The 17,159-nt window shown below is 41.6% G+C and overlaps 1 protein-coding gene across 2 annotated transcripts in view; it reads left to right on the plus strand.

The window, feature by feature from the left end:
- Window positions 1-17,159, plus strand: part of SOS2 (SOS Ras/Rho guanine nucleotide exchange factor 2) — a 90,619-nt gene that overhangs the window by 53,966 nt on the left and 19,494 nt on the right. For both annotated transcript variants that reach the window (XM_005290246.5, XM_065593978.1), the window contains 3 exons: window positions 4,631-4,712; window positions 9,382-9,504; window positions 14,548-14,651. In XM_005290246.5, the coding sequence (XP_005290303.2) occupies window positions 4,631-4,712; window positions 9,382-9,504; window positions 14,548-14,651 (309 nt within the window). The remainder of the gene's footprint in view (window positions 1-4,630; window positions 4,713-9,381; window positions 9,505-14,547; window positions 14,652-17,159) is intronic.

A 17,159-nucleotide genomic window follows, 5' to 3' on the forward strand; every position in this document is an offset into this window, starting at 1 on the left:
AGCTCAGAGAAGAGTGGACTATTATGTGCCAGAGGCAGAGAACAGGAGGGACTGAGGTGCATCAGTGCTTGAGGCCCCCACGGTGGCAGGGAAATGATAGTGAGATATACCCCAATAATCCTGGCAAGTGAGCCACACCCACGTGCTGCAGAGGAATGTGACAAACCCCCAGAAACGCTTCCAAACTGACCTGCCTATCCTTCCCGACTGTGAGCAAGAACCAGCCAGCCAAGCACCTGAGAGAGAGAATGGTTGATGCCATCTCAGAGCCCTGGCCCACCCCATGTCCCAACTCCAGCTGTGGCCATCCCTGACGCTTCAGAGGAAGGAGATGTTAAAAAACCCTCCTGGAATGCATGCAGAAAAAGAGCACCAGTTAGCTTATTAGGTAACTTTAGTAACACTTCAGTTAAGGGATGAATGAAAGACATTAAGAGGAAATGCAATGGAAGTTAAAAACGTAATGCTGGTGGGATTTTTGTAACATTTTTCAGATATTTATACTTAGTTTTCTGTTGTATAAAACTGTCAGCTTTGATTGTAGGTTCCAATTAGGTGTTCACATTCTAGCAACTTTTAAAATATGAATACTCAGATTTTTCCAGCAACGATTGGTACAGAATTCAAATAGTAAGCCTTCAAAACTCACCCCTATTTTTACAGCTAGAATTAACTATGAATCGGATCTTGTTGAGTGACACACCTTAGAAGTGGACAAGTAAAGCAGTATTTAATGTTGATGACATGTTAAAATACCAATGTCCTTAATCTGCCTGAACCTTGTCATAAGGCAGTGCTGCTTGGTACGTCTTCCAGCAGCAGGATGCAGCACAATACAACCTCAGTTTTCCTCCTCCAGTCTCCAGTAACTCCATGTCAGCTTTCTTGCTTCAATAATACCCCTCCTTTGGGCCAATTGTGGTGGTTTTTTTGTTTTGTTTTTTTTACAGGAACATAGTCCAAATAGTCTGTAACAGAAATCCCAAAATATAGTCCATCTGTCACTTCAGTGCATGTGTCTTAAAATCCCTAGACATCCAGTCCCTGATGCCCCACATATCCCACTCTGGTATCTTCTGTCACGCTTGGGTTCTTCATCAGTCCTCTCCTTCTTCCAGGACAGCCACGCCAGCCCTTTCAGCTGGTGCAATTTCCACCCCCATTTCTCCCAAAGCCTCTCTGCTGGAAGTTCATCCATCACTTCTCCTGTACTAACCTCTCATATCCCAGACAGGCAGGCAGGCAGGTTGGCCTTCCACTGTTCCACTGTCTCCAGTTCTCTAGGTGGAGACATCAGTGGATAAGCACCTTTGCTTCTGGCCTCCCTTCAGCCTTCCCCAGCCTTTTGCTCCAGCCCTCTGGCTTAGAAGTCAGCAGCTCCCTTTGCTGCTCTCTGGCCTTCAGCCCCCTCTAGCCTTGGCTCTCTGGCTTGGGGAGGTCAGCCAGCAAATCCTTCTGTTGCTCTGCTGCATTCAGCCTTCCCCCAGGAACCATCTACAGCTTCCTTCATGGACCTCCTACAAGTCTTCTGGTCTCTGGCAGCTGTCACCTGCTCTCTTCCTGACTGACCCATCCCCTGTCTCAATCTCTCCCCCTTTATATGGCCCAGGTGCCTTCTTTTAACCCCAATTTCAGGAGGCAACCAATGAGTCAGGTGCGCTGGCCTCTTCCTTCCAAAGGGCAGTTACCACCCTGTGACAAACACATTTTCTTTAGTTGTAGTATCATTTGTGTGAGTGCAAAGTGACCCCCACTTTTAAAATATGGTGGTGTTTGTATGACTCACAAAAATATTCAGCTTTCTGAATTGACTGGTGTGCATTAATAGTTCTTACAGTGTAGCTGTGGGAGTTGTGACACAGTCATTTATCACCATAGCTAGTAAACATAGTCCTTGAGCTAGTAGCTGTTTAGTAAATCAAACCTTACAATTACTGTCTTGTTGACATACTAAGGTGATTGTTGTTTGAGGTAGCCTCTGCATATTCCAACTTGTATAATGCATCCTGCAGTGCCAGTGAGCTTCAGGAATCTTCAAGAATAGCAGTGCCCATGGAACTACTCAAACAACCTTTCACAGCAGTGTGTGTATGGAGCCACAGGTCCTTTCAGTGGCTAGCTTTGGGGGAGGACCTTCACTAGATGCCTAGAATGCTTTATCTTGGGTGTGTTGGCCAGATTATATGTTAGCTTGTTACAGATATTGTAGTATTACATTAGCTTTAGGTAGGCTTTGTTCCAGTGTGCAGTTCAGATTCTCAGACTGGCTCTGGATTCAATTCCGGAGTCATGGTTACCAAAGAACTTCAAAATGACATTGGTCTCATGGGGTACAACAGGAGGTGATTGGTAGGTCCAGGTTCAATTAACATCTTCACTGAGCTGTAAGAAATGATAGAGCACATTAAAATTTGTATACTCCACTAAATTGGGATTATCCTTCAAGACAAACGTAATTACAAAGAAACTTGGATTAGAAACAAGGGCAACCGTACCCAGTGAATAGTACCCGCATGCTCAGTGGGGTGTGGGGGAACCTCGAAAGCAGTAATTTTAAAAGTGTGAGGTAATAGTGAAGAGTGAATTAGAAACAAGTTGGGTGAGGTGTAATATATTTTATTGGACCAGCTTCTATTGGTGAAAGAGACAAGCTTTTTGAGTTTACACTGAGCTTTTCAGGTTTGAGAAAGGAACTCAATGTCGCATCTAAATACAAGGTGAAACATTGAAGGTGTTGTGCAGGTTTCCTTTGAAAATGAGAACTGAGAGGTCAGATATGGAGTGATCATTTTGTGAAAAGTGTTCGCCCACAAGGATAGCAACAAAAATGATTAGAGGTCTAGAAAACATGACCTATGAAGGAAGATTGAGAAAATTGGGTTTGTTTAGTCTGGAAAAGAGAAGACTGAGAGGGGATGTGATAAGTTTTCAAGAACATAAAAGGTTGTTACAAGGAGGAGGGAGAAAAATTGTTGTTCTTAACCTCTGAGGTTAGGACAAGAAGCAATGGGCTTAAATTGCAGCAAGGGAAGTTTAGGTTGGACATTAGGAAAAACTTCCTGTCAGGGTGGTTAAGCACTGGAATAAATTGCCTAGGGAGGTTGTGGAATCTCCATCATTGGAGATTTTTAAGAGCAGGTTAGACAAACCCGTGTCAGGGATAGTCTAGATAAGGCTTAGTCCTGCCATGACCTCTCGAGGTCCCTTCCAGTCCTGTGATTCTATATGGTGATATTATATATTTTGTCTGATATCATTTTTCTGTGAAAGTTCATTCAAGAATATAGTAATTGTCCTGGGACCAACATGGCTACAGCAACTCTGCAAACAGAGTAAATTAGAAACATTCACAATGCAGTGTGGCAACAAAAGAGGCTTATGCAATACTGGGCTGCATACTCAGAGGCATCGGGTCAAAGTGTTGGAAGACAGTAGGCTCTCTCTAGCTTTGGTAACTGCATCTAGAACATGGCTTTCAGCCCTAAGCACCACATTACTGATGTTTGGAAGATACTGACAAATACAAAGTCATTTAGAGAAGAGGGGAAAAAATTCAGGGAGCTGATTTATGAGAAACTGAAAGAGCTAAGTTTCAGAGTAGCAGCTGTGTTAGTCTGTATCCGCAAAAAGAACAGGAGTACTTGTGGCACCTTAGAGACTAACAAATTTATTTGAGCATAAGCTTTCATGGACTACAGCCCACTTCATCGGATGCATGTAGTGGAAAATACAGTAGGAAGATATATATCTATATATCTCCTTATAGTGTGTATGGTAACACCCATTGTTTCATGTTCTCTCTGTGTGTATATACATACACACACACACAGAGAACATGAAACAATGGGTGTTACCATACACACTATAAAGGAGCATTCAGTTAAGGTGAGCTTTTATCAGCAGGAGAGAAAAAGAACTGTTTGTAGTGGTAATGAAAATGGCCGATTTCCAGCAATTGACAAGGAGATATGAGAAACTGGTGGGGGGGGGGGGAATAAGGATGGGGAAATAGTTTTACTTTGTGTAATGGTCCAACCACTCCAAGTCTTTATTCAAGCCTAATTTAATGGTGTCCAATTTACAAATTAATTCCAATTCAGCAATCTCTCGTTAGTCTGTTTTTGAAGATTTGCTTATAATTTTGCCCAACTCTAACCATTTGGCAGGAATGTTCTGTGCTGAGTACCCCTAGCTGACTTTTTTTTTTTTAATTTCAGCAAAAAAAGTTCAACCATTTCTCAGATCGAAGTTAAGGAATAATATGTTTTGCCCTTGTTAAAGTTCTTACGACCATTTTGTTGAGAAGTTCTAGTGCCTCCATGCTGTGGAACAGGGACTTGAAATTTGACACTTAAACTAAACTGGTATTTCCTAAATTTGAGTGCCTGACTTTGCAATCTATTATCTTAATATAGTTTTTAGGTGTAATGTTTTTTAAAAACTAGTAATGAAATTTGATGTAATTGAATCTCACTAAAAAGGTTTTTTTGAAGGTAATTCTTTACTAGCATTAAACTTTTAATTGGCATTAATAACTTTTGTCTTTTATGGCCATATTTTTTATCATCAGTGAAAGTTGAAATCATTGTATAAAATTCATTTTGTTCATTTTCTTGTTTTCCCTTGACAGATCCTAATTTTGTTCGCACTTTCCTTACTACCTACCGCTCCTTTTGTAAGCCACAGGAATTGCTGAGCTTGTTGATTGAAAGGTAAACAACAAACATTTATTCTGAAGACACTGGGGTGTTTCAGTTTAGATTACTTGCTCCTTCTCTTCTGATGTTTGCAGTGCAATATGGCAGCATGTTTTGGTCTGATTGAACCATCCCATATGTAGGAAAACTTTATACAAGTCATGAATTGTATTAAAACAATATTATTTTTTTAAAAGGAAGGGAGAGGAAGAAGAGGGAATGAAATTTTAACAAAGGCTTATTTTTTCCAAAATGTTAAATGTCATTGAAGTTAAATAGACGTTAACAGAAACAATATACAAATGACTGTAGGCCATGTGAATACTGTTTGGCAGTGCTTAGGACTTTCCAGGAGAGAGGGGGTGGAGCAGGGACACGGCACGCTCAGGGGAGGAGGCAGAGAAGAGGTGGGGGCGGGGATTTGGGGAAGGGGTTGGAATAGGGGCAGGGAAGGGGCAGAGTCGGGCTGGGGATTTTGGGGAAGGGGTTGGAATGGGGGCGGGGAAGAGGTGGGGCAGAGGCGGGGCCTCATGGGCTAGATGAGCAGTCTGAGGTATGAAGTTCAGCATGTATGATTCTTCGCTGTGAGTAGTTGTAACGATACGGTTCTGGCGGGACCTAACTGAGAGTACCAATTCAGGACAAATTGCTTAAACAGGGCAGTTACAGCCCAAGGCTGGGGTTTTTCCACCTCTAAGGCAAACCAAACCAGCCAGACTAAGGGTACATCTACACTACAGCGGGGAGTCGATTTAAGATACGCAAATTCAGCTACGTGAATAGCGTAGCTGAATTCGACGTATTGCAGCCGACTTACCCCGTTGTGAGGACGGCGGCAAAATCGACTTCTGCCGCTTTTTGTCGGCGGCGCTTACTACCACCTCTGCTGGTGGAGTTAGAGCGCCGATTCGGGGATCGATTGTCGCGTCCCGTCGGGACACGATAAATCGATCCCGGAGAGGTCGATTTCTACCCGCCGATTCAGGCGGGTAGTATAGACCAGACCTAAGAGACTTTGGGCTAACCACAAGTCACACAAGCAATTCCCTTAGACACTCCAGTTTCCCAATATCACCACCAGTGCCACTCGTTATGGGGACAAATGGTTATGAAAACCAATACTCCAATAAAAGAAAAAAGGTTCTCCTGATCCCAAAGGATCAAGCCCCAGACCCAGGTCAATATACAAATCAGATTTTACCCACAAATCACGCTGTTGCCAATCCTTTAGAATCTAAAATCTAAAGGTTTATTTATAAAAGAAAAAAGATAGAGATAAGAGCTAGAATTGGTTAAATGGAATCAATTACATACAGTAATAGCAAAGTTCTTGGTTTAGGCTTGTAGCAGTGATGAAATTAACTGCAGGTTCAAATCATGTTTCTGGAGTACATCCCCAGCTGGGATGGGTCATCAGTCCTTTGTTCAAAACTTCAGTTTGTAGCAGAGTCCCTCCAGAGGTAAGAAGCAGGATTGAAGACAAGATAGAGGAGAGGCATCAGCCTTTTATAGTCTTTTTCAGGTTTAAGAACACCTCTTTGTCCTTACTGTGGAAAATTACAGCAAAATGGAATCTGGAGTCACACGGGCCAGTCCCTGCATACTTTGCTGAATTGTAAGGCATGTTTGCCTTCTCTCAATGGGTCAGTTGTATAGCTGATGGTCCTTAATGGGCCATCAAGCAGGCTAGGCAGAGCTAACACCAACTTGTCTGGGAAGTTTCCCAGAAGCATAGCATAAGTTTGAAATACCGACAGTATAGAGCCAGTATTTGTAACTTGAACTACAAAATTGATACACACACATAGACAGCATAATCATAACCAGCAAACCATAACCTTGTCTTAGACACCTCATTTGACCCCCTTTATACAAGATTTGGTGCCACTACAGGACTTTGGTTGCAACCATGTTCTATATGGTCCCAGTTCAAATCAATAACGTGACAGTAGTTGGGAAGAATGTTTGTTAAAAGTGGCAACATATTTAGGATGAATAGTTACTTTAAAAAGTTCCTGCCATTACAGCTGTGTTGATAGACTGTTAGTGTAGATCATCATCAGTGTTACTGACCACATAAGGAATAGTTACAGGTGTTTATATTTTATTGAAACCCCTCTTCACATTACAGTTTAAAAAAGTTAATACATTGACTTTTAATAACATACTAGATTACTCTTTATTTTTTACTATACTTTTGTATCGTTGTATGAAAAGGTTTCAGTGATGCGGCCCTCGGGCCAATGTACTAGTCCTCATGTGGCCCTCGTGGTGATTTGAGTTTGAGATCCCTGCTTTAGACCCTGATCCCGTAGATACTCAAAGCACATTATTAAAATTAGGCATGTGCAGGGCTGGATTAAGATCATCCAGGCTCCTAGGCACACCATGACGTGCGGCCACCGTGGCTTCACCTCAACAACTCACCCATCTTGGAGTGCCAGAGGCAGGAGGCATTGTTCTTCTGCCAAAGAGAGGCACTGGTCCTGTCCTGCCATCCCCTTCTTTCCCTTAGAAGCAACAGCAGAATTCCCTTTCTTTCATGGAGAGGCCCGGATGGTAATGGGGGCAGCCCAGTACTTAATCCAGTGGTCTGGGCCTGCTGCATTTTTTTCCATCTGCCATACATAGTCCTCTGCTAGAATGGTGAGAGTGGATCTTGGCATTAACATCTGTGTAGATATGTCACACCTTTCAAAACTATTGTTTCAGATTGTTTGCAGACATCACTGCATAGATTACACTTGGGTCACCTTTTCAAGCTTCTCTTTGCTTGCAGCCATGTAGACTAAAAACTTGCATGATTTTTAAAAAAACCAAAGCAGATATATACTGCCCTCTGTTGTGTGACTCTGAGAAATGGGGCCCTAGGCACAGGTCTGTGCCTCAATCTAGCCCTGAGCATGTGCCTGAGTGCTTGCACAACTGATTGAAATCCTTAGATTTGCCCAAACCACAGGTTCAGATCCTGGCAGAGTTGACTGAGCCCTTCAACTTTACAACGAGAGTAAAATAAGTTCAAAATGCAGATTACTGTGTGAGAGTTTCTGGGGACTTAAAAAAAAAAAAAAAAAAAAAAGTTACTATATATTCATTAAGGGACCTGTTAGTTTTCGTAGGAGGGAATATCTGACCCAACCTCCTTGGCACAACAGTTCTTCCACCCTCATTGTGTGCTGTGCTCTGGTTGCTTACCTCTGTCCCAGTGGTGAAGCTGTGTCCGTGAAGCTTTATTGGGATCCTTTGAAATGAAAGATGATACATCAGTTTCACTGATATTAATATAACTGCACTGTCTTTTTGGTCTGTGTTTGTACAACACATAGCACAATAGGTCCTGGTCCATGACTGAGGGCTCCTAGGTGCTGAGGGAATACAAATACACCTCTACCCCGATATAACGCGACCTGATATAACACGAATTCGGCTATAACGCGGTAAAGCAGCGCTCTGGGGTGGGGCTGCGCACTCTGGCAGATCAAAGCAAGTTTGATATAACGCGGTTTCACCTATAACGCAGTAAGATTTTTTTGGCTCCCGAAGACAGCGTTTTATCGGGGTAGAGGTGTAATTAATAATAGTACTGGCAGCACAGTGGTTATGCTTGAAACAGCACTGCCATTATAAACACTTATTTTCAGCCACAATTTTAAACTGAAACTTGATGCCTGTTTGTGCTGAGATGACATTTTTGAAAAAGTTTGATCCATTTGGCTATTTTTGATGTTGCCTATCTTCTGGGGCACAAGAATTAAAAATAAAGGTGGTAAAAAACAAGGCATGTGCTTGTATCCTCCTCCTCCCTTTGTCTTTTTGCCTTTCTAATATAAGCTTTTTTTGGATCCTGGGCCAATGTGTTTGTAGTACGATAGTGGTCCCATCCTGACCAAGGCTTCTGGGCATTACCCTGCTACCAAACAATGATGATAAAAATTTAGTTATGAACTGTATAGCCCCATAAACATACACAGTGCTTTTAAAGCTATATAGAGGATATGATCCCTACCAAAAGGAGCTTGCAGTCTAACACAAGGTATAGAACTTCTCAGGTAACACAGAGTGCAGAGAAATCAATGGGATGACTATACACCTCTACCCCGATATAATGCTGTCCTCAGGAGCCAAAAAATCTTACTGCGTTATAGGTGAAACCGCGTTATATCAAACTTGCTTTGATCCGCCAGTGTGCGCAGCGCTGCTTTACCGCGTAATATCGAGGTAGAGGTGTAATTTAGGAGGGATTCGTGGATGAAATGGGTTTATTTGGTTAGCAAGAAACGACCAGTTAAAATGAATGATACAGCTTGACAAGACCAAAAGGGAATAGTGGAGAGAGGGAGGCTAAGAGATTAATTGAGATGTAGACGTGGGTTGTGTTTTGAAGGACCTTGAAAATAAAGATCTTTAATTTGATGGCTAGTGTCAGGACACAAATGAAGGCTAATGAAATTATAAGCTTTGAAAAGAGCATTACTGCATTCCTTAACTTTTCATCAATGCACCAAAGGTGTAGCTTTTCAGATAGTCTTGAAGTAAATCAAACCTGGAATTAGAGCAGCATATACCCACTCATGCATTGCTCAGGAGTTTTCACTGTACTTAAACCATTTTAATTATGTTTTTACTTAATTGGTTTTATATAAAAAGGTTTCATCAATAATCAGCGTTGTGCTTTTGTGCATAGGTTTGAAATCCCAGAGCCTGAGCCTACTGAAGCAGATAGGTTGGCAATAGAGAAAGGAGAGCAGCCAATCAGCGCAGACCTGAAAAGATTTCGCAAGGAATATGTCCAGCCAGTACAACTCAGGTTTGGGTGCCTTTATATTTCCTGCATCAGATCCAAATTTTAGTTCAGTTTGTGTATCCTGTTTTTGAAGACACAACTTAATGTGAAGACTGGTATCAAGTGTTAAGTTGTTAGTGTGGCCAGGCTATGGACAATGATAATCCAAAGACATGTTATGATTAGTCATTTAGGATTCTGTTGGTTGTTACAATCATATGTCTGTTCCATGCTGCTCACAACTGAAAACTGAACACACTACAAAAAAGCCTGTTGCTCATTGTGTTAAAATGGTGCAGGTGAGGTAAAATTACTCCTCTTATATTGAATGACTGTTTGTATAGGTTATAGCCACAAAGATAGCCTAAGCTAGTAACCCTCTTTCCTTTTACTCTTCAGTTCCATTGCTTTTTTCACTCCCTGTTCCAGCCCAGTTGATGTATTTGTACACAGGTAGCTTCTCATAGCTGTGCAGTTTTCTCTGCAGCACTATTGATCACCATAACTGGCTTAAGAATTGGTTTCCCTCTGAAGTCTGATCTGTAGGAATGTTTACGACAGTACTTCAGAGAGAAATTGCTGTTTTTCCATTAGTACTTCCAGTCACTCAAGTGCTGTGGAGTCAGCCTGGCTATTTAACAATAGTAAATTGAATTGGGAGCTACTTTAAGGCTCTTAATTCAGCTTTTTAAGGTTAACGCTTTAAAGAACTAAAGCCGCATTTAAGATTATCCTGTTGGTGAATGCCTTGTTTTCATCTTGCTCTCTGGTGGTAAGCAGCTTACCAATGTACACCCTGATTAGGCATAGTGCTTTTAGAGTGTGGATCCCTAACTTTGTTTGCTATTAAAATAACCTTTTTACATTTGTTTTTCAAGAGTTCATCCAATGTATTTTTCTACTTTGATAAATCATTTGTAATAGAAAATGAAATAGTGGGAAATTTATAAACAGTTTCTTGCTACTAACGTCTATAAAATAATTTTTGTGACGTATTGCCTTCTTTTATGGCTTGATGAACTGTTTGGAGACTGTCTCTCGGCCTTCTTTCTGAGCCCAGATTTCTATCTGTTCAGTAGATCTGGCTGAAATCCAGTTTTTATTGAAAGGTTTTCTGGTGCTCTATCTTTCAGCAGGACTTAGGGTACGTCTATACCCAGCCGCTAGTTCGGCGGCTGGCAATCGAACTTCTGGGTTCGACTTATCGCGTCTTGTCTGGACACGATAAGTTGAACCCGGAAGTGCTCGCCGTCGACTGCGGTACTCCAGCTCGGCGAGAGGAGTACTGCGGAGTCGACGGGGGAGCCTGCCTGCCGCGTGTGGACCGAGGTAAGATCGAACTAAGGTACTTCGAACTTCAGCTACGTTATTCACGTAGCTGAAGTTGCGTACCTTAGTTCGATTTGGGGGGTTAGTGTAGACCAAGCCTTAGTTGCCTGACTGACTACTTTTGCCTGCTACATTGGGGATAAGAAATACTCTTAAACTAGTGGTTTTAACAGAAAGTGATCCAAGAGCCCTAAACTGCATTTAGGCTTTGTGGGGGAGGGGCAGTTTAAAACTTTAACTTTAAACTGCCATTTACTGCACACTCTCTTGTGGCTTATTGTTAACATTTTGTTCTTGGGAGAAATTAGAATTGTCTGTGGCTTCTAATAGCTTGAAACTGAATTATCTACTGGGATTCAAAAGAGAAACAAGGTGGATGAGGTAATGTATTTTATGGAACAACTTTTTTTGGTGAAAGAGAGAAGCTTTCAAGTTCACACAGAGTTCTTCTTCACATCTGGGACCAGTATGGCTACAACAACACTGCCTAAGCTATAGTAAATCTGTCCTTTATCAAAGAGGTTAACAAACTGATTGCTCTACTCAGCAGTTAATGTCTTTTTTTTTCCCAATCTGTAGTTAGCAGAATAATTTAAAACAAAAATTATGTTGAACTCTCCTAAGTCATCAGTTTCTTTGTTACCTTCAGGTTCAACTATTTCTCTGTTCTGCTTGGGACTTTACTTGAAGTGGTAGCTTCAGCTAGCACAGAATGCATGGCTCTCCTATTTATTGGACTGGGCCAACATGAGCAGATTACATCCATGCTATGTGTGTGAGGTGTGATCTGCTTTGGGTGCAGTTCAAGGTTTTAGTTCTAATGCATCCATCCCTTTATGGTGCTGAATCTGGCTGTTTTAGGGAGTGCGTATTTTCTATATGCAAACTGATAACGACTGGAATCAGCTGAGGTGTTTTTGTTGACAAAGTCTACATGAAACTCTTAAATGGAGGGAAGTTGATTTTGCTGGAGGGTCCCCAGCTATGGAACCTGCTTTTTCTGGTCCCTTAGCAGCGCTTGAGTTTGTTGACTTTCAGAGCATGGTGCAAAGTACACCTCTACCCCGATATAACGCTGTCCTTGGGAGCACAAAAATCTTACCGCGTTATAGGTGAAACCGCATTATATTGAACTTGCTTTCATCCACCAGAGTGTGCAGCCCCGCCCCCCCTGGAGTGCTGCTTTACCGCATTATATCCGAATTTGTTATATCGGGTTGCATTATATCGGGGTAGAGGTGTATAGCTTTAATCTGGGCCTCTACAAGTTATGGTTTTATAGGGTGGTATGGAGAGAGATTTGTTTGTGTGAGTTGATATGGACAGTTTTAATTTGTCATTCATCTAGATAACAAGGCAGTAGGCCCAAATGAATCTAATAAAGTTTGAGGCATCAGCTCACGGAGGTTTTTTGCCTGGAGGAGAGGAGAGAAAAGCAAAGTTTCTCATCTTAAGAGTTCAAAGGACAAGTGTAATCGTACTTTGGTTCTAAAGGTTAATTTGACGCTTAATGTTTAAGAAAGTAGAGAAAAGGCAGGTGAAAACTTGTATTTCCTGATCTTAAGAGAAAAAAGTGGATCTTGTTCTGTTCCTTTCCTTTCATGTGAATAAAAGGGTATAAAAAAGTCTAAGATGATTATTATTATTATTATTATTACAACACTGACTTTTGATATATCAGCTTTTAAAATGAAAAATGTAAATAGGAAAGAGAAACAATTAGAAAACCTCTGCCTTTTTATAAATGGTAAATGTTAACTAACTTTTTCACTTGAGAAATTTGCTAATAGAAGAATGTTGGATTTTACTTTATTCTTTTGTTATGCAGGACTACTAGCTGTAGTCTGTAACCTATCATTTAAATCAGTTTCTGTACCAAATGACTGGAGGATAGCTAATGTGATGCCAATTTTTAAAAAGGGCTCCAGAAGTGACTCCAGCAATTACAGGCCGGTAAGCCTGACTTCAGTACCGGGCAAACTGGTTGAAACTATAGTAAAGAACAAAATTGTCAGACACATAGATGAACATAATTTGTTGGGGAATAGTCAACATGGTTTTTGTAAAGGGAAATCATGCCTCCCCAATCTACTAGAATTCTTTGAGGGGGTCAGCAAGCATGTGGACAAGGGGGATCCAGTGGATATAATGTATTTAGCTTTTCAGAAAGCCTTTGACAAGGTCCCTCACCATAGGCTATTAAGCAAAGTAAGCAGTCATGGGATAAGAGGGAAGGTCCTTTCATGGATTGGTAACTGGTTAAAAGATAGGGAACAAAGGGTAGGACTAAATGGTCAGTTTTCAGAATGGAGAGAGGTAAATAGTGGTGTCCCCCAGGGGTCTGTACTGGGCCCAGTCCTATTCAACATATTCACCAATGATCTGGAAAAAGGGGTAAAGAGTGAGGTGGCAAAATTTGCAGATGATACAAAACTACTGAAGATAGTTAAGTCCCAGGCAGACTGTGAAGAGCTACAAAAGGATCTCTCAAAACTGGGTGATTGGGCAACAAAATGGCAGATGAAATTCAATGTTGATAAATGCAAAGTAATGCACTTTGGAAAACATAATCCCAACTATACATATAAATGATGGGGGTCTAAATGAGCTGTTACCACTCAAGAAAGAGATCTTGGAGTCATTGTGGATAGTTCTCTGAAAACATCCACTCAATCTGCAGCGGCAGTCAAAAAAGGGAACAGAATGTTTGGCATCATTAAGAAAGGGATAGATAAGAAGACAGAAAATATCATATTGCCTCTCTATAAATCCATGGTATGCCCACATCTTGAATACTGCCTGCAGAGGTGGTCGCCCCATCTCAAAAAAGATATATTGGAATTGGAAAAGGGCAACAAAAATTATTAGGGGTATGGAGCATATGCTGTATGAGGAGAGATTAATAAGGCTGGGACTTTTCAGCTTGGAAAAAAGACACCAAAGGGAGGATATGATAGAAGTCTATAAAATCATGACTGGTGAGAGGAAAGTAAATAAGGAAGTGTTATTTACTCCTTCTCGTAACACAAGAACTAGGGAGTCACCAAATGAAATTAATAGGCAGCAGGTTTAAAACAAACAAAGGGAAGTATTTTTTCATACAACATACAGTCAACCTGTGGAACTCCTTGCCAGGGGATGTTGTGAAGGCCAAGGCTATAACAGGGTTCAAAAAAGAATTAGATAAATTCATGGAGGATAGGTCCATCAGTAGCTATTAGCAAGGATGGTGTCCCTAGCCTCTGTTTGCCAGAAGCTGGGAATGGGCATCAGGGGATGGATCACTTGATGATTACCTGTTCTGTTCATTCCCTCTGGGGCACCTGGCATTGGTCAGTGTCAGAAGACAGGATACTGGGATAGATGGACCTTTGGTCTGACACAGTATGGCCGTTCTTAAGTCCTTCTATGTTCTTATGGTGTACTCTTTTGGGTACAATCTTCCATTAATCCCTCCTCTTAAAAAACAAAACAAAACAAAAACAAAAAAACTGACTGTTAAGGCTGCAAAGTTATGTTCTCAAAATTCCAGGATTACCAAAGTTAAGTTTCCACACTCAGTTGTGACGCCAACCTATTGTGCATATGCATTGTGATGGTCCTTAATTACATGATTGCATACTGTAACTTCTGCAGAACCCATGCTTCATCAATGTGCAGGTTGTCTGGACTTGAGGGTTCATAAAAATTAAAAAGATTATTTTTTTTCCTTCCTCTCCTCCCCCCCTTATTTTTCAGGATATTAAATGTTTTTCGACACTGGGTAGAACATCATTTTTACGATTTTGAAAGAGATCTGGAGTTGCTCGATAAACTGGAGACATTTATTTCAAGTGTAAGAGGTACGGTAACGGTTACAATCCATTTGTTCTTTTTACTTTCTAATTCATTCTGGGGGTCTATTCCTGCTAGCTCTTACAAACATGAGTCACTTTACTCACATGAGCAGTTCTTTTTACTCATGTAAGTACTCCAGTTGAAGTCAAATCTCACGTGCATAGACATTTCAAGATTAAGTCAGAAACCTAAATAATATCAGACATTACTATGTTGTTTTATCAAAGCTTATTTAGCAATAAATATTTAAGATTGTCATTGTCTGAAACCAGTATGGTCTCTCTAGAATTCAAAACACTTTAGGCTTGGAAGGATTAGGTTTTTTATCAGCAAATATCAGTTTCCTCGGACACACAAACCAACAAAAAAATATTTCCATTGATAATCAAAATTTACAGATAGGCAAGAAAAATGTTGCTTCAGATTATATTAGAGTTTGATTTAAGTATATTTACTTTATGTATTTTGACATGATAGCGACCATTTCTGTTTTAATGGTTATAAAACAAACTCTTTGAATCTGTGTCTACTGTGATCAATTGTCTGACTCCCCCATAATTTCCTGAAACTGTAAACATTTGAATTGATAAAAATCGGAAAAAATACTTAACACCCATAATTTTGCACAGCGGTGATCATTTAAATAAAAAAATGTTAAAAAATAAACCAGTATAATCTAAATATTTTTAATTGAATTCTGCCTCTTTCCAACTTTAAGTTCCTAGAGAAAATTTTTCCTCAGTGAGAAGAAAAAAATGTCTTCCCTACTGGAACACTGATCCTTTTCCATTTTACTATCCTTGTCCTGAAGACCCTGCACAACAACCATTACTCTTCCAGAAGGGAGAGCTGAACAATAAAAACCTTTTAGCTTCAATTAGTGTTACTTCCTTAGGTCTTGTTGTTAAGGCTGCAAGTCTGTCACTAAGGTCACGGATGCCGTGACTTTCTGGGAACTCCATGACTTCTGCAGCAGCCGATGCGACTGGGCCAGGGGCCACCTGAGCAGCTCAGGCAGCCTCTGGGCCAGCCGCACCGGCCACTGCTGGGGCAGTCCACTGTGCCCCCCCGCAGCAGCAGAAGTTGAGGTGTGGGAGGGGGCTCAGGGCTGGGGAAGAGGGTTGGGGCATGGTAGGGGGCGAGGGCTCCAGCTGGTGCTAACCTTGGGGGGGCTCCCCAGAAGCAGCGACATGTCCCTCCCTCGACTCTTAGGCAGAAGTGTGGCCAGGCGGCTCTGTGCACTGCCTCCGCTCACGAGCGTTGTCCCCACAGCTACCATTGGCCGTGGTTCCTGGTCAGTGGGAACTGCAGAGCCACAGCTCGAGGCGGAGGCAGCACATGGAGCCTCCAGGCTGTGCCTCTGCCTAGAAGCTGAGGGACATGTCGCTGCACAGAGCCAGGTAGGGAGCCTGCTAGTCCCGTCAAACACCCCCTCCACCCAGCAGCAGTGCGGGTCCCAGACTGCGTGTCACCACCCTCCCCAGAGCACCCGTGGCACCCCTGGGCAGCCCTCCCACCCCCCAGAACACCCAAGATTTAGTATGGGGTATATAGGACAAGTCATGGACAGGTCACGAGCCGTGAATTTTTCTTTACTGCCTATGACCTGTCCATGACTTTTACTAAAAATACCCGTGACTAAAATATAACCTTACTTATAGTTGAACAGTGTGATAACATTCCCTAAAGCAGTGGCCCTCAACCTTTCCAGACTAGTGTACCCCTTTCAGGAGTCTGATTTGTCTTGTGTACCCCCAAGTTTCACTTCATTTAAAAAGAACAGGAGTATTTGTGGCACCTTAGAGACTAACAAATTTATTTGAGCATAAGCTTTCGTGGGCTACAGCCCACTTCATCAGATGCATAGAATGGAACATATAATAAGAGTGTGTATATATATACATACAGAGAAGATGCCATACCAGCTCTAAGAGGCTAATTAATTAAGATGACCTATTATCAGCAGGAAAAAAAACATTTGTAGTGATAAGATGGTCAATTACAGACAGTTGACAAGAGGTGTAAGGATAGTTATCATAAGGAAATAGATTCAAGTAGTGTAATGACTCAGCCATTCCCAGTCTCTGTTCAAGCCAGAGTTAATGGTATCTAATTGCAAATCAATTCAAGCTCAGCAGTTTCTCATTGGAGTCTGTTTTTGAAGTCTTTCTGTTGCAAAATTGCCACCCTCAGGTCTGTTACTGAGTGGCCAGAGAGGTTGAAGTGTTCTCCTACTCGTTTTTGAGTGTTATGATTCCTAATGTCAGATTTGTGTCCATTTATTCTTTTGCGTAGAGACTGTCCGGTTTGGCCAATGTACATGGCAGAGGGGCATTGCTGGCACATGATGGCATATATCACATTGGTAGATGTGCAGGTGAACGAGCCACTGATGGCGTGGCTGATGTGATTAGGTCCAGTGATGGTCCACTTGCATAGATATCTATCCACATATCTTGAATCTATTTCCTTATGATAACTATCATGCCCTGCCCTGAAAGTCTGTCTACACT

This window comes from Chrysemys picta, chromosome 4, assembly GCF_011386835.1.
Source record: "Chrysemys picta bellii isolate R12L10 chromosome 4, ASM1138683v2, whole genome shotgun sequence".
In the NCBI taxonomy this organism is placed as follows: Eukaryota; Metazoa; Chordata; order Testudines; family Emydidae; genus Chrysemys; species Chrysemys picta.